The following is a 27,543-nucleotide window of genomic DNA, read 5'->3' on the forward strand; positions in this document are numbered from 1 at the left end:
GAAAATAATTTTCACAAACTTATGAATATCTGATATATCAATGAAGTGAAGAGGTAGTCTATAAAAATTAGGTAGAGCTCTTTTCTTCTATCCTATTATGTGAAAGGAGGAGCTACTTCCAAATGGTCACTAAGAAGAAAGAAATAAAGGAAGTCCAATGAGAGACAGGATTTCGTTTCAAATTTTAGTTTATTCATAATTATTATTCTAGACTGGCTTTAGAGACACTTTGATATGGGTAATGGCTGAACAAATTATATATATGAATGTAATAAAATATCAATGTGCCATAAAAATTACAAAAGAGGTTATTTTCAGGCAATCTTGGGAAGATTTGATAAACTGATGTAGAACAAAATGAGCAGAACCACAATAGTATATATTAATACTGTATGAATAACTTTTCTAAAAGAAGAGAAGATCACTGGAGCATTGTTTCTTAATGTATGGCAGAGAGCAAAAGGAAGGGCAAGAAGAATCACAGATAAATGAGGCAGTATTAAAATGAGATGTTAAATCCAATATATATTTTTAAATGAAAAACAAGCTGTATATATAATAGAGATTTGTAGTTTCATGTACAACTATTTTTTGTTCTATTTTGTAATAATATTAAATGAGGATACAAAGGGCTATAAAAGAATGCCTGCCCTTTGATCCAGCCATACCATTGTTGGGTTTGTACCCCAAAGAGATCACAGATAAACAGACTTGTACGAAAATATTTATAGCTGCACTTTTTGTGGTGGCAAAAAACTGGAAATCAGGGTATGCCCTTCAATTGGGGAATGGTTGAACAAATTGTGGTATATGCTGGTGATGGAATACTATTGTGCTCAAAGGAATAATAAAGTGGAGAAATTCCATGTGAAGTGGAAAGACCTCCAGGAATTGATGCAGAGCGAAAGAAGCAGGGCCAGAAGAACATTGTACACAGAGACCAATACACTGTGGTAAAATAGAATGTAATGGACTTCTGTAATAGCAGCAATGCAATGACCCAGGACAATTCTGAGGGATTTATGGAAAAGAACACTACCCACATTCAGAGGAAGAACTACAGGAGTGGAAACAGAAGAAAAACAACTGCTTGAACACATGGGTTGAGGCAGACATGATTGGGGATGTAGACTCTACCACACCAATGCAAATATCAACAATTTGGAAATAGGTCTTGATCAATGACACATGTTAAAACCAGTGGAAATACGCATCAGCCAAGGGGGTTGGAGGGGGAACTTGGCGGGGTGAAGGGGAAAGTAAGAACATGAATTATGTAACCATGTTAACTTTTCTAAAAAATAAATATTAATTAATGTAAAAAAATATTAAATGAGGATAGAAAGGTAGGTTGGTATTCAATGAGAGTAGTTTGGTTGGATACAGAGACTTGAAAAGTAGGCTGAAGTTTATATTTTCTTCTTTCTGCAATGTGGAAATCTTGAAGGTTTTTAAGTAAGAGTGAGAATGAAACTTGTACATTAGGAAGATGAGGAAGCAGGGCCTTATTATAAGAGATCAAATAAGAAAGAAGAGGCTAAGCAAACTCAACAGCTAATAGGTCCCTAACTAAATTCCCTAATTTTCCAATACATAGGTCCTTCAGTCAAACATTCCAAGTAATTCTGTATTATTCAAAGATTGATTTCGTGTGTAACCGAAGCTTCAACAACATCTAAACAGTTCAATATGACACTTTTAAAGAGAGAAAAACATGCAAGAAAGTTACTGTAATTTTTTTTAGATCAAAACATACTATTTTTCATTTTCCTTTCTTTTAGAATATTTTTTTCCATGGTTACTTGATTCATGATTTTTCCCGCCCCAGACCTGTAGCTGAAAAGCAGTTCCACTGGGTTATATGTGTATCATTGTTCAAAACCTATTTCCACATTATTCATATTTGCAGTAGAGTGATCTTTTAATGCCAAAATCCTAATCATTTCCCCATTGAACCACATGCTCAATCATGTTTTTCTTCTGTGTTTCTACTCCCACAGTTCTTTTTCTGGATGTGAACAGCATTCCTTCTCATAAGATCCTCTGGATTGTCCTGGGTCATTGCACTGCTGCTAGTAGAAAAGTCTATTACATTCAATTGTGCCATAATGTATCAGTCTCTGTGTATATCGTTCTTCTGGTTCTGCTTCTTTCACTATGCATCAGTTCCTGGAAGTCTTTCCAGTTCATATAGAAATCCTCCAGTTCATCATTCCTTTCAGCACAATAGTATTCCATCACTATCAGATACCACAATTAGTTCAGCCATTCCACAATCAATGGACACATCCTCATTTTTTTTGCCACCACAAAGAGCAGAATTATAAATATTTTTGTACAAGTATTTGTCCTTATTATCTTTTTGGGGTACAAACCCAGCAGGGGTATGGCTGGATCAAAAAGCAGGCATTCTTTTAAAGCTGAAATTTACTATTATTGTGGAAAACCATAGAACAGAAAATCCACTCAGCCATTTTTAAACTACATTGCCATACACATACCCTTCACTTCTACTCTGCTTCCTAACACTCTTTTAGTGTTGTCTTCCTCCACTCAATGTAAGAAAACCCATTTCTTGTATTTTCATCTTCAGGGCTGATACACAATACCTGGCATATAGTAGTGGTATTATCTGATCAAAGGGCTTGCAGAGTTGTATAGCTCTTTGATTATAGTTCCAAATTACCTTCCAGAATGTTTGGATCATGTCAAATAGTTTGTATAGTACTGGGATTAGTTGTTCTTTGAATATTTGATAGAATTCACTTGTGAATCCATCTGGTCCTGGGGATTTTTTCTTAGGGAGTTCTTTGATGGTTTGTTCAATTTCTTTTTCTAATATGGGATTACTTAAGTATTCTATTTCTTTTGCTGTTAATCTAGGCAATTTATATTTTTGTAAATATTCATCCATATCACTTAGATTACTATATTTATTGCCATATAATTGGGCAAAATATTTTTAATGATTGCCTTAATTTCCTCTTCATTATAGGTGAGGTCTTCCTTTTCATCTTTTAATTTGGTTTGCTTCTTTCCTTTTTTTTTTTTAGACTGTCCAGTACTTTGTCAATTTTATTTGTTTTTTCAAAGTACCAGCTTCTAGATCTAAACAATTGATCATGGGTAGGATGAGCTAACATAATAAAAATGACCATTCTATCCAAATTAATTTTCTCATTTAGGGCCATACCCATCAAACTACCAAGGAACATTTTTACTGAATTAGAAAAACTTTAACAAAGTTCATTTGGAAGAACAAAAGATCAAGAATATCAAGGGAAATAATGAAAAAAATGTGAAGGAAGGTGGCCTAGCAGTACCAGATCTTGTAAAAGTGAAATTTGGGAAATGCCATCTAAAAGTATATATATATTTACTATGGACACATGGGGTCCTTAAAACTACATTTCCTGTGGTCCAATGGGTTTCCAGTTCCGGTTCTTTGGGTGTGGGGATGCCTATGTCTCCATGCAGAGGACAGTTTAAATCTCCGGGGTGAGGAGGAACTTGCGCTTTTAGCTACCTGCCTCTTTAGTTACCGGAGCTTGCGGAGAGAGGGAAGGTAAATGGCGGAGGTGTGATGTTGGAATAGGTTTCTTACAGGCGCATGGTCAGTTTATCTCTATTAGCATGGCTTTTATTAAAATACTATTCTTCCTTTTGATCTCGGCCCTCATGATTTTTAATCATAACAATCTTAAACTGTACCATAAAGCAGTGGTCATCAAAACAATATGGTACTGGCTAAGAGACAGGAGGGAGGATCGGTGGAATAGACTTGGGGAAAGTGACCTCAGCAGGACAGTCCATGAAAAACCCAGAGCCCAGCTTTGGGGACAAAAATTCATTATTTGACAAAAACCACTGGGAAAATTGGAAAACAGTATGGGAGAGATTCAGTCTAGATCAACATCTCATACCCTATACCAAGATAAATTCAGAATGGGTGAATGACATGAATATAAAGAAGGAAACTATAGGTAAATTGGGTAAGCACAGACTAGTATACTTGTCAGATCTCTGGGAAAGGAAAGATTTTAAAACCAAGCAAGAGTTAGAAAAAATTACAAAATGTAAAATAAATAATTTTGATTACATTAAAATAAAAAAAGTTTTGTAGAAACAAAACCAATGCAACAGAATGGTTGGATCAGTTCACAACTCCATCATGAATGGTAATAATCTTAAGCCATGTTTTGATCAAACTAAAGCTGTTATAGTTAAAAGTATTTTGTAGGTGGTGGATAGAAGGCTGGAAGCAGTTTGTTACACCACCGAAACTGTTTATTCTATGAGGAGAGGTAGGGATAGGAAGCAGGAGGTAGGAAAAAGATGTTTATCTCTAAATCTTATATTAAATCTTAAAACCTAAAACCTATACTAAAAATCTATCTAATATGCCCCAAAATCTAACTGCTTTCTTTAGTTTCTTCTTCTTTTTTTAATTTTTTAATTTATAACATTTTCCCATGGTTATAGGATTCATGTTCTATCCCTCCCCTCTTCTCACCCCCTCCTGTTGTGAGGATTATTTAGGTATTAGTTTATATATAGTTAATGTGGACCTAGCAGGAAGGGCTAGAGAATTCCACATGGAATGGGGAAGCAGGAAGTTGCTTGCCCTCTCTGAGAAGGACTCCATGGTGGGAGTTACAAGCAGTAACTGATTCCCTGGGAGACCTAAGAGCTTGTGGAGTTGCACCTTGATTCCCTGGGATCCTGGAGTGTGGTGAAGGTTGGAAGCAGAGGACATCTATCCTGCACAACAGCACTGAGTAAGGAGTGATCTGCGATCTGGTGGACAGCTTGTAGGCTCCTCTCCCTACTGGGCTGCTTTGGACCGTCAGTTCTGGAGGAGTTGGTTCCTGGCATCCTGAAAACATCTCTTGACTCTACTGTGAGGATTCCTACTCCAGTCCTGTTATTCTCTGGGCCCTGCCTGGCTTAGGTCTTAGTTTAGTGTAGTCAAGTCCTTCCCCTGACCCTGTGGTTTGCCCTTAGCTTGTAAGTGTAGAATCCCTTATTCCCATCCTTTATTATTTTCCCACATTAAACTGTTATAAACTTTTACCTGTTGCCTGCTGGTTCCATAGGCCCTTGCCTAGGTGAGTTGAGTGACTGTTGGGCTAACTGCCATTCCCGTTGACAGTTAGCTCCTTGGCAGTAAACCCTGGTCTTCCTATCCTGTTTGGTCCTGTCCATCTGACATTCCTGTCTCTCTAACCCCAGTATGAACCCACACAAATAATAATAATAGTTAAAACCCCTCCAATCCTCCAGTACACTCCCATAACCCACACACAATTCCACTGGGTTTTACATGTTTCACTGATCAAGATCAGTTTTCATATTATTGATATTTGCATTAGGGTGTTCATTTTGAGTCAATATTCCTAATTATATCCCCATCCACCCATGTGATCAGGCAGTTGTTTTCCTTCTATGTTTCTACTTCCATAGTTCTTCCTCTGAATGTGAATAGCGTTCTTTCTCATAATTCCCTCAGAGTTGTCCTGGATCATTGCTGCTAGTAGAGAAGTCTATTACATTCAATTTTTATCACAGTGTATCTGTCTCCGTGTACAATGTTCTCCTGGTTCTGCTCCTTTCACTCTGCACCAATTCCTGGAGGTCATTCCAGTTCACATGGAATTCCTCCAGTTCATTATTCCTTTGAGCACAATAGTATTCCATCAACAATAGATACCACAATTTGTTCAGCCACTCCCCAATTGAAGGGCATATCTCATTTTCCAGTTTTGTTTTTGTTTTTGTTTTTTGGCAGTTTCTTCTTGCCTGGCAGAGCAGGCCTAACTTAATTCTACTCTGTCTGACTAAAATAATAATTTAATATTTTACTAATCTATGAACATTAATTAATAAGTCTTTAACTTCTCCAAACCATTAGAAGTAACTGTCAGATCCTCTTGACAGAGAGTCATTGACGCCACCCTGAGCACTCTGATGTCAGAGAGCAAGACCCTCTTAACTGAAGTTTTTTCTCTTTTATGATTGGTCTCTTAAAGTGATGGAGGTCGAGAGCTCTCTGCTCTCTTAAAGCAACAGAGTGATATTAATAAAACTTCCTTTAACATAGAACTTCTGCTCTTAATGAGACAGAATGAACCTAATAAAACTCATAACAGCTATCAACAAGATTTAATCCAAATTCATATATTTTTTCTCAGAACACACCTGAGTAAGGCATCTATTTTAAATTATTCTTTCTATGTCATCTATAGAAATTAGTCACAAGTTTTTTTTTACAACCTTTCAGTGATAGGGAACACTCTACCTCCTGAGACAGCCCACTCTGATATAGCTCTAATTGCCATTAAGTGTTTTCTTAACATAAGTAGTTTCCACACTTTATGCAGTGATGTATCCTACCCTTAAAAAAACAGCAACCCCTCCACCCCCATCCCCACCAACCAGTTATGCCTCTTTTCTTTTTGTGGAGCAAACTATAATAACAATTTAGTTCAAAATGAGCTAGTAATACCTCAAATACTATTTTTTTCTTTTTTTAAATTTAGAATATTTTTCTATAGTTACACGATTCATGATTTTTTCCTACCCCTCTTCCCTCCCAGCTCCCGGAGGTGACAAGCAATTCCACTGGGTTATACATGTATCATTGTTCAAAACCTATTTCCATGTTATTCTTATTTGCAATAGAGTGATCTTTTAACATCAAAACCCCAATCATATCCCTATTGAGGTACATGATCAATCATATGTCTTTCTTCTGCATTTCTGTTCCCATAGTTCTTTCTCTGGATGTGGATAGTGTTCTTTTGAAAAAGAAATGGCACTCCAAAAGGAGATATGTATATAGAGAAGAACCCAGATGGATTGGTGGTCAAAAATCCACCTAAGGACCTTCCCAGGGCCAGTGAAACACAAAACCCCTAGAGATTATATTGAAAAACACAAGAGTTAAGTTTATTGTGCAACTTAAGGTTAGGGAACTGTGTCAAGATCCAAAATGTCCCTGATTCTACAGAGCTTTATCTCCAACCAACTTCTATGCCTCTCTAATGAGAGAGCTCTTCTGATCTTCCAAAACCTTCCTACCAGCTCCCTATTCTTATGTAAACACAAAAAACATCTGACTACCTAGAATAAGTATCCCAGATTGTTAATCAGCTAACCTTAAATTGTCTCTAAAAGGCTATTGAGAATAGACTCAGAGGTGACTGAGTCCTTCCCCAAGCCTGGGGTTGGGTTCTAAGGTAAAAACCTCAAATTCCCAAAAGTTAAAATCTTTAGATTACCTCAGCCAAATTGACACAACACTGCAGGGGAAACCAGATCACCTCCTAGCTATCTTCCAAGGCACAGGAACCTCCAAGTTTCTTCACAAACTGGTTAGGTCACAGTAGCTGATGGAGCCACTGTTCTTTCTTCCAGCTCAGGGACAGGAAAACCAGTGAAGTGACAGTTAACTCCCAAAACTCTCCTCTGCAGGCCTCCTCATTCCAGAATCTTTTCCCAGGGTTCATGGCTAAATTTTCCTATCTCCCTTTTAGAGATAATTTTGCATTTTTCCTTATCCCTTAGCTCTCTATTCCTATACTTTCTCCTAAATTCCTCTGGATTGTCCTGGATTATTGCATTGCTATAGCTCAAATACTATTATAATCTTATTAAAAAAAATCTTAAAGATTCTATAAACTTTTACAACTTTCATATTTATAACATAAAATTACTACCAAGTATATGCAATTGGTGAGGAGGAGCCACTGGCCCCAGAAGCTCACTCAAGGTTTCAAGGAGTCCCAGTCTTTAGCATACAATGTACTTCAGGAATCATGTAGTAGAGGCCTGGGGGAAATCTTATCTCCAACAACCCTAGGGAGACTTGGTCTGCCCTAATGTTCTACAATTGAAAGGTTTCAGAGTATGTTGGCCATAGAGTCAAGAAGAGCTGAGTTCAAGTTCCTTCTCTGATATGTGTTGGGTTTGTGACCCTAAGCAAGCCACTTAACCTCTCCATGCTGTAGGCAATTCCCTAAGACTCTAAATTGGATAGAAGCTACATTGGCAGAGAGCATTTCCTCATTCAATGTCCCCTACACTGAAAGAATCATACATCATAATATGTGTTGGCTAGGTTTGTTTTTCACCACAAAGTTTCTAAAAAAAAGTGGTAGCACTGGTAATACTGAGGTTTGTTATTTTTTTTCCAACCACTAATTGAGGTAGTTATTTTATCTTCCTGACAGATACTGCCAAAATCCCCATTTCACAGAAATAAAGTTAAAAACAGTAACTATTTGCTATCACTCTGTTTAAAAATCAACAAAGAATTCTTTTTTCATGCAGTCAAAACATACTAAGATTTTTAGGTTCAAATATTTATTTTGACATAATTATGACTTCTTACAATGTTTGTTCAAACAGAATAAGACCAATATAGCTTATTTATCTGTGGCAAATAGTTTATTCAAAATTTAAAATATCTTGCTCTTTTATAAAATAAAATTGTATATGTACATCAGTAAAATAGTGAGTAGTCAATTACTTTTTTGGTTAAACTCATACTTGTAGGACAGGTATTAAAAACAAAAACAAAAACAAACAAACAAAAAAAAACCTCTTTCATTCTATCTTAGTATCAATTTGAAGACCTAGAAGAGCAACAAGGATGAGGCAATAATTGGGGTTGAATGACTTACGCAGCTAGGTAGTGTCTGGCTCCAGATTTGAACTCAGGTTGTCCCAACTCCTAGTCTAATGCTCTATCCAATATGCTACCTTGCTACTCTGTGCAGGTATTTTTAAGACTGGGAAACATACATAAATGTTTTATAATTTTTCATAGTTCTAATTGTTCATAAATGCAATTATGATACTTTTTTCATTAAAGCAATTTGTCGTTCTGGATCATCCATAGTATTCTTAGCCAGCTTCGGTTTATTCTCAGTGTTAGAGCTCCTGATATTTCTTACAGGACAGCATTCATTATACTACATGCCCTTGTTTCCATCTTACGTATATTAATCTATGTTGGCTGAGTTCCCTGAATATCCATATCTGTCTTTTTAGTTAGCTCCCCTCTTTCTGTTCTCAGAATCTCATTCTTAATAACTTCTATCTGCTCTTGGGCAAACCTCCTCTAGCATGATAGGATCCTATCTATTTTTTCTCTGAATCTTTTTGAAATCAGTGCTCCGAAAACCAAGAGTGTGTGTCACTGTGCCTGGCTTTCCTCTTCTTTCATGAATTCTAAGATGGAATGGTTACATCTTTTTCACTCTATACTTCTCAACATTTTCACTCTAACAACCAATTATTCTTTATTTAGTCACAGTCAGGTAAAGGATAGCAGTTCAGCTTGTCACTTCCTCTGTCTCTGAAAGAATTAAGTCACCACAAAGGCAAGCCAAGAATTTTGCAGCTCTTCTTTTGGCAAAGGGGGAGATCTAACAGATGACTGGATAGTTGAAATAGTTCACTACTTCTATAGCATGCCTCTAGGGCAGGCTTATGATCTGGATCCCACACACCTAGTTGATCTCCTACTTCAGTTTAGGTTACTTGTAGGTTATCTTATATATTACCACAAAAAACAATACTTAAAATTTTTCTTTCTATTATCCTTATCCACATGCTCACTACCATGTTTTCTTCCTCAGATATACACAGTTCCTCAAAAAAAACCAAAACCAAAAACAAAAACAAACCACTTTCACTTCAGGGCTTTGAGGTGCCTATTATCTCTGGCTTATCACTAATCCAAAAGCACAGATCTATTCACCAATCATTCATGTCTCCTTATACTGTACAACATTTCTTTCTGTCATCTTGTAAATTCATAATCAATCATTACTGAAGGTGCTTCCAGGGCAGGGGTGGAGAAGATGTTTGGGGTGGAATGTTAGGGAGAAGGGAAGGCTTCTTCAAGAACTCTTGTCATTTACTATCAACAATTTAGAAATAGGTCTTGATCAATGACACATGTTAAAACCAGTGGAAATGCACATTGGCTATGGTGAAGGGGAAAGTAAGAGCATGAATCATGTAACCATGTTAACTTTTCTAAAAAAATAAATATTAAATGTTAAAAAAAAGAACTCTTGTCATTTTTAAGTATAACAGTAAAATATCTATTCATCAATGACCTCCTGATTTTTCCTTCAATTATACATTTCTGATGACCCATCATTGTGGATTTATGGGAAAACACATGGGGAAAAAAAGTTACATGATGGTGTTAGAAGAGAATTTCTTTCTCCATTGTGTCACTTTGTTAACATCATCAATCAGTGACCTGGAGGTAAAAAACCACTGGGATGTGCAGGTACAGACAGGCCCTCAGAGAAAGGAAGTTAGAGAACCAAAGAACCAAATGGACAGGAAGCTGATTCCACAGGCACTGCCCCCTAAGAGGCCCAGGGAAATTAAGAAACTATGGTTGGCTCCTGAGAAGTGACATATGAGAGCTAGTGGGTGGAGAAAACAGCTTATAAGTGGAAGATCAAGAGGTCTTTGGGGTCTTCTGGCTGGAGTGTGGACCTGGAACCCTTGCCAGTGGTGAGCTTCAATCTATCATGGTGGCCAATAGAGTTGTGAGCTATGTAACTCTCTATCTCTTTCCTACATTTCCCTCTCTTTACTATTACAATTTTGATGTAATAAAGTTATTAAATCCACTAGCAGCCTCATAATTTTAATTTTAATTATTACATTTTGGTGACCATAAAGGTTTGATGAGTAATCTCATTTTCTTCACTTTTTTCTCTCTCTCATAAAGTAAGTTTGCTAGTAGCTAAGTCAGATTTGGCAAAAAAATGCTAAGACCCTGACTAGAGCAAGTAATCAGGACTGATCAAAGCAACAGACTCAGGGTCCAGAACTCTGGATTGATGAGAAGGGTTGAGTATTGTGGGAGGGTAACAAGCTTTGCTTTTAGCTTTTTTTCCCCCAAAAGAGCCAGGTTTGGGGAATTAACAAGCTCTGATTGCCAGGCAATGATCACTGTGGAACTCCATACCCTAAAACCAGGTGTAACCCAAATCTCTTCAGTTTCTAGCCTTTTAGAAGAGATTATCATAGTTTCTAGCCTTTTAGAAGAGATTATCTTGCTCCTGGGAGTCTGTTTTTTGTTGTTCTTTTTTAGGACTCAAGGTCCCTTCTGAGTCTCATGTGCCTCCAGCAGTAGCTTAGGTGGGAGGTGGGGTATTGGGGAGAGCAGCAACACTATCCCTAAAGCTGCCTCACTACTACAGGGGTTCCAGGTCCCTGCCACCTCAATTTCTGCCCCCATGACACTGCGAAGTGTTTCAGGGCCTACTAAGGGCTAAAAATCTCAACTGGGGACCCTGGCCATAGCCTGAGCCCTCTACCCAAGCTTTTTGCACCTTCAGACCAGTTTTTTTTCTGCCTTTTGCCCTCCCAGGCCAACTCAGTGAAGCAACTCCCTACCAAGCCTCTCCCCAGTAAAGTCTTAGGGTCTAGACGCCCCTCAGAGCTAGTGCTCTCAGCCCCACAACCTGTAGCTCACTTGTAAGCATGTGGCCACTGGATTTTTACCCCTGGTAGGGGGAGGGGGGGGGAAGAACTCTTCCCAACCTCTTAGCTAAAACTCCTGGAAAGGTATGAAAGAAAATAAAAACATCTGTAATATCAGAGATTCACTTAAGTATGAACAAGAAGTTCACAGAATGAAAAGATATTGATAGGGTAAAATTTTTCTCAGTGAAAGGAGTCCCCACATCATTGTAATCACAAATCTACAAAAGTATTCAATTCTATCAGTACACCAACAATTTATTATTTCTTTGATGAAGGTATTCCTACAATGATGAAGATTACATGTAGATATGTCTAAAAGAGCTGCCTAAGTGTCAAAGTTGTTACTTATGATCAGATCAGTATTAGTATGTCCCATCCTATAAAATTATTCATTCCTTCCCAAACCAGACACTGAGTTACCCAACAAGTGACCTATTTTGCTTCCTTTTCACATATGTTGCTGCGTGATACTAGAGGAAATCACAAAACCAAGCTGAATGAGTCAAGTACAAATTTATGTTAAAAATTTCAGCTGGGTGTTCCCAGTTGAATGGCTATCTTTTTTATTATTCTCTTAGGAAATAATGTGATTTCCCCACAGCAACTCTAAATCATCTCTTCCCTCCCTTTTCAAGCATCTGAAAGCCTTTTCCATTCCCTAATACCTAAGGAACTTGCCTCTTACTATATGAAGAAAAGGCACCAAACACAAAGCTCTTCTCCATTAATTTATATTTCAGAACTTTAGAAACTGTCCTCTATTTCACTTCCTTATGTAAGGATAAGTGCTAAGGGATAGGGAGAAATTAATAGATTGTTTTTAAGAGGAAAGGAGGAGAATTTAGATACAAAGCCTGGGAGAAGATTCTGGAAGAGGATCTTGGGAATTGACTGTTTGTAACTGTCACTCCTGAGCTACCTTTCCACTGAGCTGGAAATTGGATTTTGCTCTTGCATTCCCCTGGGAAAACCTAATCTTGTATAAAGATTTAGGGATTCTTGGTTGGAGAATTTGCCTTGGAGCAGACTGTCTTTTCCCTGGAGTACAGAGATTTACCTGTTTGTGAGCTATCTGTTAGAGATCCACTTGCCTAAGGTAATCCTAAGGGTTTGCCACCTGGGACTCTGGGTTACCTAGGAAGCCAACCCCAAGCTCCTAATCCTTATCCTTCTTAAAGACAATTTGGGTAATTAGATTAGTAGATAGTCAGATAGTGTTTGGGTTTTAAGTAAGAGCAGGGAATGGATAGGCAAGGACTACAGAAGCAACCCAAGAATACCTCTCTTCTGTGTAGAAGTTGGGTTTGAGCTTAGATCTGTAGTTTTAGGACCCTTCCTACCTTTTCCCTTTACCCAAATTAACAAAATGAACTTGGTTTCAAAAGCCCAAGGGTTTTGCCCTTTGCTGGTCCTGGAAAGGTCCCTAGGTGGGTGTTTCTAATTTCCTATCCATTCTAGGCCTTTCTCAAACAATCTACCTCCCTTTGGAGGAAGAATTTTATTTCACTTAGATCTAATCTCTGACCAAGAGGCAGAATTTGATTCCATCAATTGCCCTATCTTCTCAGGTAGCTTATTACCCCCACCCCCAATCATCTACTCACTCTTTCTTTTCAATATCTCACAATCTATAGCTCTGCTTATAAAACTACTGCTTAAAAACATTCTAAGTCACCCCCACCCTTAAAAAACTTTCACTTGACCCTGCCATCCCCTAGAGTTATTCTTCTCTTTCACAGCCAAACTCTCAAAAAAATGTCTACTGTTTTCTCAATCCCCTGAAATCCTGTTTCTAACCTTACCATTTGTTTTAAAACTTCTCTTTGGGGGCAGTTAGGTGGCTCAGTGGATTGAGACATAAGCCTAGAGATGGGAGGTTTTGGGTTCAACTGTGGCCTCAGACATTCCTAGCTCTATGACAAAAACTGGGCAAATAACTTGACCTTCACTGCCTAGTCATTACTATTTTTTTGCCTTGTAACCAATACAAAAATTCTAGAAGATAAAGGTTTAAGAAAACAACTCTCTTTAACTGTTAAATCTGATGATCCATTCTCAATTTTCATCTCCTTGACTTCTCTGCAGCATTTGACACAGCTGACCTCTCCACCTTTTGAATACTTTTGTAGATTTGTAATGACTGTGATGTGGGTACTCCTTTCACTGAGAAAAATTTCACCCCATCAATACTTTTACATTCTGTGAATATCCCTTGGATATTCTCTTCTTCCTAAGTTTTTGTGGCATTGCTTTCACTTGATTTTCCTTCAACAAGACCATGCATTTTTAGTCTCTTACTGGATTATTGTTTCCTGTCAGGGTCTATCTTAGGCCTCCCTTTTCGCTCTCATCTGTTTTTCAGTGATCTCATCTGCATCTATAGTTTCTGTAAAGATTGATTTATAAGCATTTATAAAGTTCCTATCATGTGCTAAATGCTGGGGATATGAAGACAAAAATCAAATAGTCTACCTCCAAGGAGTTTCTATATCTACATAACTAACCCTAATCTTTCTCTTGTACTCTGGGCCCATACCACTAATTGTGTTGTTAAACATTTCTAACTAGAGGTATTTGAAACCAAAATAACTCAATATTTCTAAAAGAGGACTTACTATCTTGTGCTACCAAATCCACCCCTTTTCCTAACTATTTTTTTGTTAAAGGCATTATTCATGATTCCAGACATAGACTGACAACCTCATTGTCATCTTTGATCATTTTTCCTGCCTCACTTTTCATATTCCTTCTGTTGCCAAGTCTTGTCAATTCCACCAGTTTGGTCTCTCTCATATACATCACCATCTCTGTATTCACACAATGAATTACACTAGCTCAGTGATGGGCAAACTTTTTAAAGATGGGGCCAAAGGAAAGGAAATGTTCAACTGTCAGTCTGTTTCTAAGGCAACTCTTTCCAAGTTTCATTGTATTGTATCCTACTCATTGTATTAGTCAGATTAGGAATAATGTCCCATGGCCAGATAGAACATTTCAGGGGGCCCCATCTGGCCCGTGGGCTGTAGTTTGCCCATCACTGCCCTAGCTAGTTCAGGTCCTTATCACCTCTGAAATCATTGCAAAAGCTTGGACTATGTGTTTCAAGTCTCTACCAGTCTAATGAAACAAGCATTTATTAATTTCCTACTACACATTTAAGGTACTGTATATGCTAGAAGCTGAGGATACAAAAACAAAATGAAAAATGGCTGGTATTCTCCATGAATGACTTTTTTTTTTGGGGGGGGGGTTAGGGCAACAAATACAAAGTAATTAGATAAGTTCATACCTAATAATTTGAAAAGTGTAATTATACAAGTTCATACCTAATCATTTGAATAAAGCTATTAGTCTAACAATTACATATTAGGAAAGGCTTCTTTCTAGAGATGGGCCATGAGGAAGGCCTTGAAGAAAGCTACAGATTCTGAGAAGTGAATAAGTACACTCCAGGATTGAATGAAATCCTATGATAATTTGCAGAGGCCAGATACAAATACAAAGAATTACCTTTAGACAACAGGGTCAGTTTGTTTAGAAAGTAGAGTGCATGAACATGCAAAGCAGGGTAATATGGAATAAATCTAAAAAAGCAGGTTAGTGCCAAGTTATTTTGGCAGCCATCTATAGAATGGACTGGAGAAGGCATCATTTCAAATGACTGCTGTAAAATAGTACACATTTGTGTTACAAACTTCAGATAACTATTTAAAAGAAGAGCCAAATTGATCACAAACACTAGTCTTCAGTCTTTATAAAACAGGGGCCAGAGAATACCACAGTAAGGGCATACATTATTTGTTTTGCACCCACAGATACAACATTGCTAAGTAGTGGCATTACTTCTTCATTCAACAAGTATTTATTAAGTAAAGGAGTGAAGGGAAGTGATAAAAAAAAAAAAAGAAAGAAAAAGATACGTTCCCTGTCTCCCAGCAGCTTATAATCTAATTGGAAAACAAGGCTATAGAAATATGGAACACCTATATGATACAATGCTTAGCAAGAAATGAAGACATGCCACAAGAAGCACTATACATCTAACACTCAGCACAATGTCTTACAATAGGCATATATTAATGTTTGAAACTGTTGTAAGATAAATTAATAAGATGTTTAAGATTAGTTAGCTGGGAAACTTAGCAAGCAGGGCTGGAGAATTCTAAATGGAATGGGGAAGCAGAAAGTGCTTCTCTCTCTGAGATGGACTCCTGGTGGCTGGGGACAAGTTGTAACTGACCCCCTGGGAGACCTCAGAGGAAGTGGAGTTTGCATCCTGATATCTTGATATCCAGAAGGAGGAAAGTCATCTGCTTGTGGGAGGTTAGGTTGAGACTATGAAACCTAACCTGGGCTGCTGGTCAGCTTAGGTTGGTTTAGCTCCCTGACTTACCCAACTGAAGGAGTACTGGCTGAAGACCTGGGAAAGCTGTATCATCCCTGGATTTTGACAGGACTCAGCAGTGAGGATCCCACTTTTATTCCTGATCTCTATTCTGCTCTGGCCTGATTTAGTCTCGAGCTTAGTGTAGATACGTTCATTCCCTGACCCTGAGGCTTCCCCATAGACTGGTAGAAAAGAACTCCTTTCCCTTCCTTCAAACTTTAGTTCACTGAATTAAACCCTGTTTATAACACCAATTGTCAGTCTACTCACTTTTTAGTTTCCAAGACTCCCTGGCTAGGTGGATCTGTGTTGGCCGTTGGGCCTCCAAATGCCAAACCCCTTTCTAAATTGTATTTCCTTAATTTGTTAATCCCGATCTATTGCCTTGTCTTGTCTCTTACTTACTCTTCCTCAGAACACTGATAATATTTAATTTAACCTCCAGTTTTCCCCCATAAGAATACTCTCAATTAATAGATCACCACCACTGAAGGAGACTGTGACTTCAGAAGACATTGTGAAGTAGGAGAAATCTGAGGGATTTGGATAGTCAGAAGAGAAAGGCAAAAATGTCTTAGAAAAAGAATTGTTAAATGATTATCCAGTATAAAAATAATATATATTTAATGGAGGCAAGGAGATTGATGTGACAGAGTGAGGCCAGATTAGTAAAGTCTTTAAGGCAAATCTTAAGAGATTAACCTTGGTTCTATAGCAAAAGGCAGCCAATGGAGTTTGTTTGTTTTTTGAGTAAGGAAAAACATACATTTTAGAAAGATTATTTTGGAAGTAGTACATAAAATAATCTGGAAGAGGGAAGAGATTAGAAGAAAGGAGAAATTAGATGTTGAATTATCTTCCCTTTCTCCATTAGTTAAAATGGAACTAGAAGAGGGGCCTTCTTCTATGCTCTTAAAAATTAAATGTAACTGAAATATCAGATTTAATAAGGGTGCTTTCTCTGGAGCCAGGACATATGGGGATTGACATAGCATATTCTCATAAACTATTTCTTTTGGGATCTCTTATTATTAGTTACATAGTTACGCAGTTAAGAGAGAATATTAGGAGTTTTAATAAAGCTTTGAGCTAAAATGTAATAGCTTAGTACCATGGGTTTCATTTAAGAAAGCTTTAGATGAAATTTAGTACATAATTCTGAGGAGAATTTTACACTAAATAAAAATATTAACAAAGTTATATAAGAATTAAAAAGTAGTTTAAGAAGTAATCTGATGAAACTGATAATCTCATGTCAGACTTCCATCCTATAAACTATGTCTACTTTCTGAACATAATTAACATTTACTTGTAAATTAGACTTTTAAAATATTCAAAGGTTGAAATAGTAGGGTTATTTACTTAACAAGATGAAAACTAACAGGGATAAAAATAAGGTCCTAAATATGAATCAAAACATCAGTTATCTAAGTATAGGATTTGGGAGGCCTAATTAGACTGCAAACTCATGTGATGGGTATATATGTGTTTTGTGGACCATCAGCTTAATTTAACAATTAAGAAGTGCTACATAGTTGACAAAAATGCTAATGCTTTTAAAGGCTGCCTTAAGGGAGGCACAGTGTCCAGAGAAAGGAATATAGTTCAACTGTACTATGTTCTGATCAGACAGTATATGATACTTATCTACTTCTGGGCATCATCACATTGCAGAGAGGTCACCAACAAGCTCTGGGGACAGCCATGATAGCAAAAGTGACAAAGAGTCATGCCATACAAAGATTAGATGAAGAAACTGGGAATACTTAGGTGAAAAAGAGACAACAATAACTGAAATAGGAAGACAGAGGTCAAGATAGCATTCTAAAAACATTTGTAAAGGATTGTAGGTGGACTAGATGGACTCTGTGGTCTGTTCCAGCTCTAAAATTCTATATATTTCTCTAAAATACTGATGGAAAAATGAAAATAACACACAGTACTCACCTCTACTAAGTATTTTTGGCTTCCATACATAACATACTGGGGGGAAAGACTGTAAATCATATAGCTACTGTGAAGAACAATCAGAAGAAGTATCATGCAGAGAAACAAGAGTGCTTGGGGTCTGGTTCTACCTCTTCTAATCTTGTACAACTGAAAAAAAAAAGTATAGCATTACTACAGCAGCAATATTGTTTCAAGTAGAACATTAAGCTCAAATTCTCTGTTAAAGGAAATGCTTTTATAATCAATCTTTCCCAAAATAAAGCCTAAAAGCTCTTAATCATTGCTAACAGTTATAAACGTGATTTTAAAAAAACTTTATTTTTTAAATCTTCCCTCATTGAGTTTTTAGGTTTAATCTGAGTTATTTGTTTATAGAAAATAGTAACAGCAAAAGCTTCTGAGCCCCCAAAAGCGTATAGATGATCAATTTTTAAAATCAGCAATCTAGATTCTGCAATATTACTTAACACAATAAATATTTTTATATTACCTTGTAAAGAGGTTAGTAATCTGGTGTTGGTGGCCTGTGTTTTTTTTTTTTTTTAATTTTGTTACCCATTTTGATATAACTGTTTCTTTTGTCAACCCTTATATTTTATTATATGCATTTTTAAACATTATTCTGAGACATGATCCATAGATTTTTAGCAGAGTACCAAAGGTATCCAAGGGACAAAAAATGTCAAGAAGTCCCTGTTCTGGAGCATCATTTTATATGTGATGATAATGAGTTAATAAAGTATTAAATCAGTAAGAATTATCTCTGATTTTATCTGAAATCAGTAGGATGATTTTATTATTAAAAGTTTAACTATCTGGCTGTATATTTATGTTATAATATGAAGTCACATGAAGCCAAGTGAGAGATAGCAACATATTCATGAAATATTTTTATGAAACCTTCAGGTAAACTGCTAAGAAAATTGGTTTGTGATAGCTTCTTAAACAGTTATTTTTACATTCAGTCTAAGTATGGACAAACTGACATTGAGGCAAGTAAACATAAGGGAATGAATGATTTGTTTCAAGTCATTAGAACAGTTAAAATTTGGCTCATTAATTTTGATATCAAAGTTCTCCACACCAATTTTTATGTCTATATAAAACAGTATCAAAAAGAGGTGGATTTTTATTGAATACACTGCCAAGGTTCAAACAACATATTCATGGATTTACTTTAAATATTATATTTAATTTGTGTGGTATTTAACAGAATAAAATTGAGTAACTCTCTTTAAGCCTTAAAAAATACATCTGTATAATATATAGCTTAGTCTCAAACTTCTTGGATTAAATGCCATCCTTTAAATTTCATTGTATATTAAATGCTACCAAACCAATGTTATAGAGAATTACAACTTCTAGAATGTCAATTCTAAACATTTAAATATATAATGAAAAAATAATAAATCATTTTTTAACCTTGGAGAAAGTATTACCTTCATCCTCAAAAAACAAAAGAACTTGGCATATAAAAACAATCAAATAATAAAGATTACATGTTGTATACATAGAAAAAAATGAGTGTTTTTTCAGCAGTATTCATTTATATTACTCACTCTGATCCAAAGGAACCATATACCAATATTCCGAATCCCAGCCATTGAAGTGAAAATAAAGTACATAATTATAGTTGTTATAAGGAGATAATCAAGTGGGAAAACCTGAAATAGAAAAATTCAAAATTTAATACAGAAATAACCTATAAGAGTGGTACTACCAAAGATAGTTAATCTTAACAGACAAAAGTTCAAAATATCAAATTCCAACAAATTCCAGGGTTACTGTGACCAAACCACTAGGAGAAGGGGAAAATATATTGTCTAATTAATAAGAACTTCATTTTAAGCAATGCCTTCGAATAAATTAATATCAATAAGTATTGTGATAAATGGCAGAAAAGGCAGGCAGTGTCCACCAAAGCAGGCCAAATAGGCCAGTGGGCCTGGTTGGCTCAGCTCAGCTATCAACATTCTGAGGCTGTTAGATTATATACTTGAGCTAAGATTAGATTTCAGTTAGGGATTCCTAAAACCCTCTTCCCTTCTATCAGTTCGCCTTGTTGTTTGATTATCTCAAGTAAAATCTTTTTTTATAAAACTCAAACCAGTTACAGACCTTTTGTTGGTTGGCCTGGCAACAAGACAGCTTCAAAAGAGTTTTAGGGAATTTGAAGGGACAGAGTGGGATCCAGCTTTACTCTCTGAGACTGAGATTAATTACTATCACCAATATTAGTAGTCAGATGTATTATTGATCATCATTAATACTCTAATATAGTTATTATCAGTTAACCGTTGATTAATACCAGAAGGCTAGTCTTCCTGAGGAACCACACTGTGATTGGTTGAGAGGATTCCAAAGGAAGTTTAGTTATATCATCTAACTTCTGTTGGTACCAAGGAAGGCTTAACGCTCCTCTAACGTCTGGGGCTTTTTGCTTTACTCCTCCAAGCAAATATACCAATCTACTGAGTTCCTCAACGATCATAACACACATTCATGCATAGCTAGCTAACAACCAGAAGTAAAAAAGTATTTCTAAGCAGTCAAAATAAAGGTCATGAAGTCCAAATAAATTATATTATGAAAACTTAGGCATTTTAATACTGTGAATGACTCAGATTTTCATACCTTTAGGTTGTATTTATTTCTACTTTCATTTAGACAGATTTAGTAGTCCATTTTAATGGTCTAGACTCTTTCAAATCTTCCCATCTCTCCTCAATGTTCTTATAACACATCTTTCCTCTCAACCTCTCAGGAGAGGATACTATCTTATATTTTACTGAAAAAAAAAATTGCAGGTATTTGTCAAAAGCTCCTCTTTCCCCTCTCATCTCACTTTACTCAGGCATCTTCCCAAGCTATTTCTTCTTTCAGTCTTGATTTAGATGAAAAGGTGGTTGGCTCTTCTTCTTGCCAAGACTAATCCCTTATATGCACCCTTTGTCACATCCTCTACTTTCTTTTACATAAAACTGCCTGCATTCTATTATCTTCAATCTCTTTCTATATACTAGGCTTCTTCTTTGTTCTATATAAATAAACCCATGTCTTCAACATCCTTTAAAAAATATCCTAACAATCTCACCATTTTGACCATTGTACTATACCTCTCCTCTCCCTTCACAGCTAAACTCGTCTATTATCAGGGCCTCTACTTCTAACCTTTCCATTTCTTTTTTCTCTTAAGCCTAATATAGTCTTCCAAATTCATAATTCAACTGAAACTATTACCAGTGCTCTATTAATTACCAACTCTAATGCCCTTTACTCAAACCTCAACTTTCAAGACTTTTCTATAGCATCTGACAATGCTTATCTTGCATAATCTCCTTTCTAGGGTTTTGTAATACTGTTCTCTCCTGGTTTTTTTATTTGCCTGCTCCTTTTTAGTCTCTTTTGATGGTTCTTTATGTCATTCAATTAACTGTAGGTATCCCCCAAAGCTCTATCTAGCAGCCTTTTTTGGTTATCCCTCAATACTAGCTTGACTATAATCACATTAATTCTCATAATTATATCTATGGAAAGGATTTTCATATCTAGACCAAATGCCTTTGGGATGTCTCAAACTGCAAGTCCTATAGGTACAACACAATTTAACTTGCCCAAAACTGAACTCGGTATCTTTCCTTCCAAACTTCTCTATTTTTTATTGCCAAGTGTTTTACTATCATCCAGGCTCCCAACTTCAATACTTATCCAACATATCCAATAAGTTTGTTGTTCAGTTGTATTAGTTTTGTAAATCTCTGAGGTTTTCTTGGTAAAGATACTAGAATGGTTTGCCATTTCCTTCTCCAGCTCATTTTATATATGAGGAAACTGATGTCAACAAGGCCAAGTAACTTGTATTGGAACACCAATCTTCATGACTCCAGGCCTCATATGCTAATCACTGACCCAACTAGCTGTTATCATCAACAAACTGTGACATCTTATTACTTTTACCTTCAAAATAACTCTCATATGAATCCCCTTTTTTCTACTCATATAGCCACTATGCTGTAAGGCCCTTATTACTTCCTTACTAAGCTACTAAAGTAACTTTTTTTTTTTTTTTTTTTTTTTTTTAGAATTAAGCCTTTTTTTATTAACTTGCTTTCAGTGAACTAATATAAAAGTTCAATAAGTAGCTACTCTTTGTTTTTATGTACAAAGTCCTCACAATTAGATTAAGCTGGCTTTTTTATTTCTCTCTCTTTTTTTAAACATTTATTAATATTTATTTTTTTAGAAAAGTTAACATGGTTACATAATTCATGTTCTTACTTTCCCCTTCACCCCCCTGAGCTTACTCTGCCCCCCCCCCCCCCATGGCTGATGTGTATTTCCACTGGTTTTAACATGTCATTGATCAAGACCTATTTCCAAATTGTTGATATTTGCATTGGTGTGGTAGTTTAGAGTCTACATCCCCAATCATGTCTGCCTCAATGCATGTGTTCAAGCAGTTGTTTTTCTTCTGTTTCCACTCCTGTAGTTCTTCCTCTGAATGTGGGTAGCCATTCTTTACCATAAGTCCCTCAGAATTGTCCTGGGTCATTGCATTGCTGCTAGTACAGACATCCATTACATTCTATTTTACCACAGTGTATTGGTCTCTGTGTACAATGTTCTTCTGGCTCTCCTTTCACTCTGCATCAATTCCTGGAGGTCTTTCCAGTTCACATGGAATTCCTCCAGTTTATTATTCCTTTGAGCACAATAGTATTCCATCACCAGCATATACCTTTGTTCAGCCATTCCCCAATTGAAGGACATACCCTCATTTTCCAGTTTTTGCCACAAAAAGCGCGGCTATAAATATTTTCATACAAGTCTGTTTATCTGTGATCTCTTTGGGGTACAAACCCAACAATGGTATGGCTGGATCAAAGGGCAGGCATTCTTTTATAGCCCTTTGAGCATAGTTCCAAATTGCCAGCCAGAATGGTTGGATCAGTTCACAACTCCACCAGCTACAATAACCTTTTAATTGCTCTCTTTGCTTTAATTTCTTTATACTTCAATCTACATTCCATTCAGTTGCAAAAATGATTTTCCTAAAATGAAGGTCTGGTTCCAGCAGGTTAATAATGAAACAAAAAGGTTCCAGGTCATTAAGAAAATTTTGTATTATGGTTACTATACTTTGAGACTAAGATCCATTTAAGAAAGATTTTCATTAAAAATGTTTTAATCTATAACATTAAAATTTCATTTATTTGAAAAATAGTTAAAATTATTGTTTTCTTTGGTGTGAAGTGGGTTTTAGAGATATTCATAAATTATAATATGCTTACATTAAGAGTTTGTCTTTAGCAAGTAGAAATAGGCAAGATTAGTGAAATCATTGTTGAATTGTAAGATTTTTGTGATGGTTAAAGTTCTAAAGAATTCTAAAGTATTTTAGTAAGGAAATTCATTTAAATAATTGTATTCTAGAAACAAAATTTTAGGTGGGGTTGATTTTTGAAATACCTAACAGTATAAATGTATGATTACTATTATTATTTACTACTCACCGTTTGTAATAGAGGCAAAAGCATATTCAATGGATTAGTCAGGTTGGTTCCAAAGATTATGAAGCCAGAATCAATGCCAGCTGAATGAAGAGCTTTGTCCAAACTAAAGTAAAAAACATTTAAGGCTTCAGCATATTTTAAAATGAACTGTGATGTATCAGAGAAATGGACATAACTTAAACACAGAATGCAAACTAGTGTAGAGAAATACATGTAGAGAAAATTGAACCTCATTTAAATATTTTACTGAACAGTTGATTCAATAGAATTAGAATAAAGAAATACTGTCTATTATAGGAAAACAGTTAACCATTCTTTATGAGAGTTTAGCCTTTAGAACATTTCAAATAAAGTAGGTAACTTAAGATAAATAGGCTGCACTAATGGATTTCAGCAAGGAAAAGGTATAATAACATTGCATGATTTGTGTAAATGATTTAGAAAAACTACACTGAAATGTACTTACTTTGACAGAAAGAGAGAAACTGTGAACAGCAATGCCACAAGGATGAAAAATACTCCCCATATGATCTATAAACAAAAATATAATACTAAAATGTAGCTCAATATGCTCCAAAAGTTTATATTAAAAGCACAAACACATTATGCTCAATCTTACTGATCATGAGCTGTTAGTGTCAATGTTTTAGCAAAAATCAATCCAACATACATTTTTATTTAGCATATACCTACAGTTATCCCATACGTTTTAATAACTTGAAAGACTATTTATTTGAGAACATTAGTATAGGGTAAAAGGCACTCACATAACCTCTGCAGTAAATTTATTATCCAGTAAACAATAAGAATCAGATTCCTTGATAGATTATTCATCCTGTTAAACTTGAGGTTACCTCATTAAACTCCAGATAAAAACTCATCAAGTTCTCACAACTTTATTGAAAACCTTAGTTTTAGTAAGCAAAGGACTCAAAAATGATGGTTAGAATTAAGAGCTCTGGGTGAGAAATAAGGTCTAATAAAAGAAGCAGAGAGAACAGAAAAACGAGTTGCACCACTAGTCACTCCCACCATTGTAGACTCCAGAATGCATGACTACTGGGGTAGAAAGAGGGACTTAAATTGAGGAATGAAGTCCTAAAGAGCAGTGAGGAGGTAGGAAGACAAGAAAAGAAAGAAAATCAGTGACATTCTAGAGGTAAAATGAGCTTATGTTTAGCCCAAAAAAAACTGACTTCACATATGATGAACTTTATGTAAGGTACTTTAAGATGCAGTAGTTCATAAAAGAGAAAAATTTCTAATCACTAATATCAGGGCAGGATTCCAAGAAGAGATAGTGTTGAGAGCCATAGAGAAACAGCATAATCTGTAAATCCCATCAGATCTAGCTATAGCTGATGGTTATAACTACTCTATGACTCTTTTCATTAATAAAAGTTTTGCCATATAATAAATCACTTCAATTTAAAAGAAAAGGGTAAATATGTGGGAGGCCAATAAGAGAAACAGTCTCAAATAGATATTTTTATCTGAACCCCATCAAAAGGTCAATGCAGTCCATCAGAGCCTTGTGTTAACCCTTCTGCTCTACAAGTTAGAGCAAGACAGGGTGGGCTATCTAAGATAAAAATCTGAGATTTCTCTTTTGACTCCTTTTCTGATCCACACTTTTTCTTATTGGAAAAACATTATAGTCTTATTGGAAAGCTTTAAGTTCTTAGCAAACTAGTAGTCAAGAGGTTAACATTCTCTCCCTTGGTCAGAAATGCAACTGCTTGGTCTCAAAAGCTGTTTCAGACAGCCAAGGTCAAAAAACCTCCTCCAGCAGGGGCCTTCCACTCCTGAGAAACTTCTCAGACTTAGCTTACTGATAATGATGTGGCTACAATCCAATCTTGTATTTTATCTTCACCTTGAAGCTACTGAAGCTTCTTTATATTGTCTAAGTTGTAATGGCAATTTCTGCACAGCTGTAAAACTTTCTCTGTGCTTTTGGGTGAAAGGGAACTTTAATTTCATATATAATAAACTTGTGACTCCATGGTACTTTGGAGCAACTATGAGCTAACCAGCCGTAGTTCTCAATTTGCTTCGTTCTTTAACATCCAACATCCACCCTAGGCCACTCTGAAAATCCCTGGTTTATAGAGCTGGCTCTCTATAAGACAGTATTTTAGCTGGACTTGGAAAGTAGGGTATTAGAGAAGACCCTTAAGAAAGTACAAGGGTATTTATAAAATGGACTGCCATCCAATCCAGGGGCAATAGAAGGAGATTATAGAGATGCCTGAAACCAAAATAAGGAGCTTCCACTTTAAACATGTTATGGTAGAAATAATAGAAATAGAAATGAATTTAAGTAAAGTTAAAGTTGGTTTGCAGAGGCTAGCATAACCATGCTAGGAACTCTAGAAAGATTCTGGAATGTAGTGAGAAAGGGAGGAGAGACTTTGAAGGGGCAACGACCAACTATGGTCCTCCTGTCCTGGAGCTGAGAGAGAAAGGAGCTGATCTCTGCTGAGCTGTTTTTACCAAGCCTATTGTTGAAAGAAGGGAAACCTTTTGATTTCCTTTGGGCAGACCTTTTCTCACAAGAAGAAACATACTTGAAGAAGATCCTATATACTCTCAACCCTGACAAAGAAAAGAGTTATCCAGTCTTCTGTTGTTATGAGGGCTGAGGTATCCAACCGCAGGCTCGGTCCAGCCAGGGTGAACTCAGACACCTAGAGTTCATCCTTATCCATCTTGGAAACCTATCAACAACTATCTAAACCAATCAGGGAGGATTTATAGTGTCAGAAAGAATAAATAGAATTTGGTGAATATTAGCCAGAAGCAGGGAGTGATAGAGACCATCACGATCAAGAAGGATTCACCTGTCATGGAACTTAGAGGGAAGAGGAAAGTGAGAGACCTTAGAGATTAGGGCATCCTTGCCCCTAAATCCTCCCTCCCTACCTTTGTTTTAATAATAAATCTGTTAGTTTTACATCAACAACTGTTTGGAAGACTGAGTTGCACTCTGGCTCAGTGTGGCAAGCCCCAGCTGCCTTACTGCACTAAAAGGGGACTGAGGTATCCCTTGGTGGATTACAACATCCACACACCTAAGTGTACTCCAGTATTTCAAACAATATTCAATAGACAGTTGTTGAAGGTACTTGAGTAAGTAGGCAATGTTATATTTAGGAAGCATAAAATACTTATAATGTCATATTAACTAAAGAAGAAAAGGAAGGCTATTGAAATAGGTAAAAGTAGCTCTAGGGATAGAGGGAGAAATAAATTCCCAACATCCTTACATATAGTAGACCCTTAATAAACACTTGCAGAACTGAAATGAAATTAAGGAGGGGGAAAAATCATTATTAAGTGTCTGCTTTGTGTAAGGCTATGTGCTAAGTAAATATTTTTTTCTCACAATAACTTTGTGAGGTAGGTGAGAAAACAAGAGGCAAACAGAGGTCAAGTAACTAGCCTAGGGTCACATGTAGTCTGAGGCTGGATCCAGGTCCTGGAGTACTATATTGACTGTGCCACCTAGCTGCCTCTAGAACACTAAGTTAAATGAGAGAACAAAATAGGAGGAAAAAATAAATAGGTCTTACTGACTAGATTGGTGGATCACTTTGTATATTCCTCTGGATTTCTCAAATCATGTCATTGAACAGGGTAACTTCCTACCTCACCTCTAATTTTCTGCTCCCTTCCTTCTGTGGTCTTCTTCCATTGGATTATTAGCTCCTTGAAGTTAGTAATTATATTTTAACTTTTTTTGTATCTCCAGGGCTTAGCAAAGTACCCATCACATATTAGATATATTAAGCTAACTGACACACTAGTCTATTAGCCTTTAAATGAAAACATATCCACAAATTGAACTATTAAACCCACATTTGGATGTTAATGTTAGATTATTTACTAATTATGTCTACAGACACAAGACTTAAGTTCTTAAATACTAAGAGCTTTTAAGCTTAAAGTCTTTGACTTCTATTTTTTTTAAGGATAACACAAAAAAGTAGTGTCAAAATGCCAATTATATGAAAACTTTTGAATTTAAAACTAATTAGAAAGACAATAAAAATGTTCTATATAGGATCATCTTAATGTGAAACATTCTATTACAAATTTTAACATTTATATTTTCAAAGAGTTTATTCAGGTATATTTAAATATTTCCTCTTCTTTTGGTTGGCTACT

The 27,543-nt window shown here is 36.1% G+C and overlaps 1 protein-coding gene across 1 annotated transcript in view; it reads right to left on the bottom strand.

Moving 5' to 3' along the window:
* LMBRD1 (LMBR1 domain containing 1) overlaps positions 1-27,543 on the bottom strand; it is a 210,764-nt gene that overhangs the window by 32,765 nt on the left and 150,456 nt on the right. The window contains exons 10-13 of the mRNA XM_044676019.1: positions 23,840-23,904; positions 23,374-23,476; positions 19,420-19,524; positions 17,858-18,007 (exon numbers count right to left, since the gene is read on the bottom strand). Coding sequence (XP_044531954.1) covers positions 17,858-18,007; positions 19,420-19,524; positions 23,374-23,476; positions 23,840-23,904 — 423 coding nt within the window. The remainder of the gene's footprint in view (positions 1-17,857; positions 18,008-19,419; positions 19,525-23,373; positions 23,477-23,839; positions 23,905-27,543) is intronic.

This window comes from Gracilinanus agilis, chromosome 4 (assembly GCF_016433145.1).
Source record: "Gracilinanus agilis isolate LMUSP501 chromosome 4, AgileGrace, whole genome shotgun sequence".
Lineage (NCBI taxonomy): Eukaryota > Metazoa > Chordata > Mammalia > Didelphimorphia > Didelphidae > Gracilinanus > Gracilinanus agilis.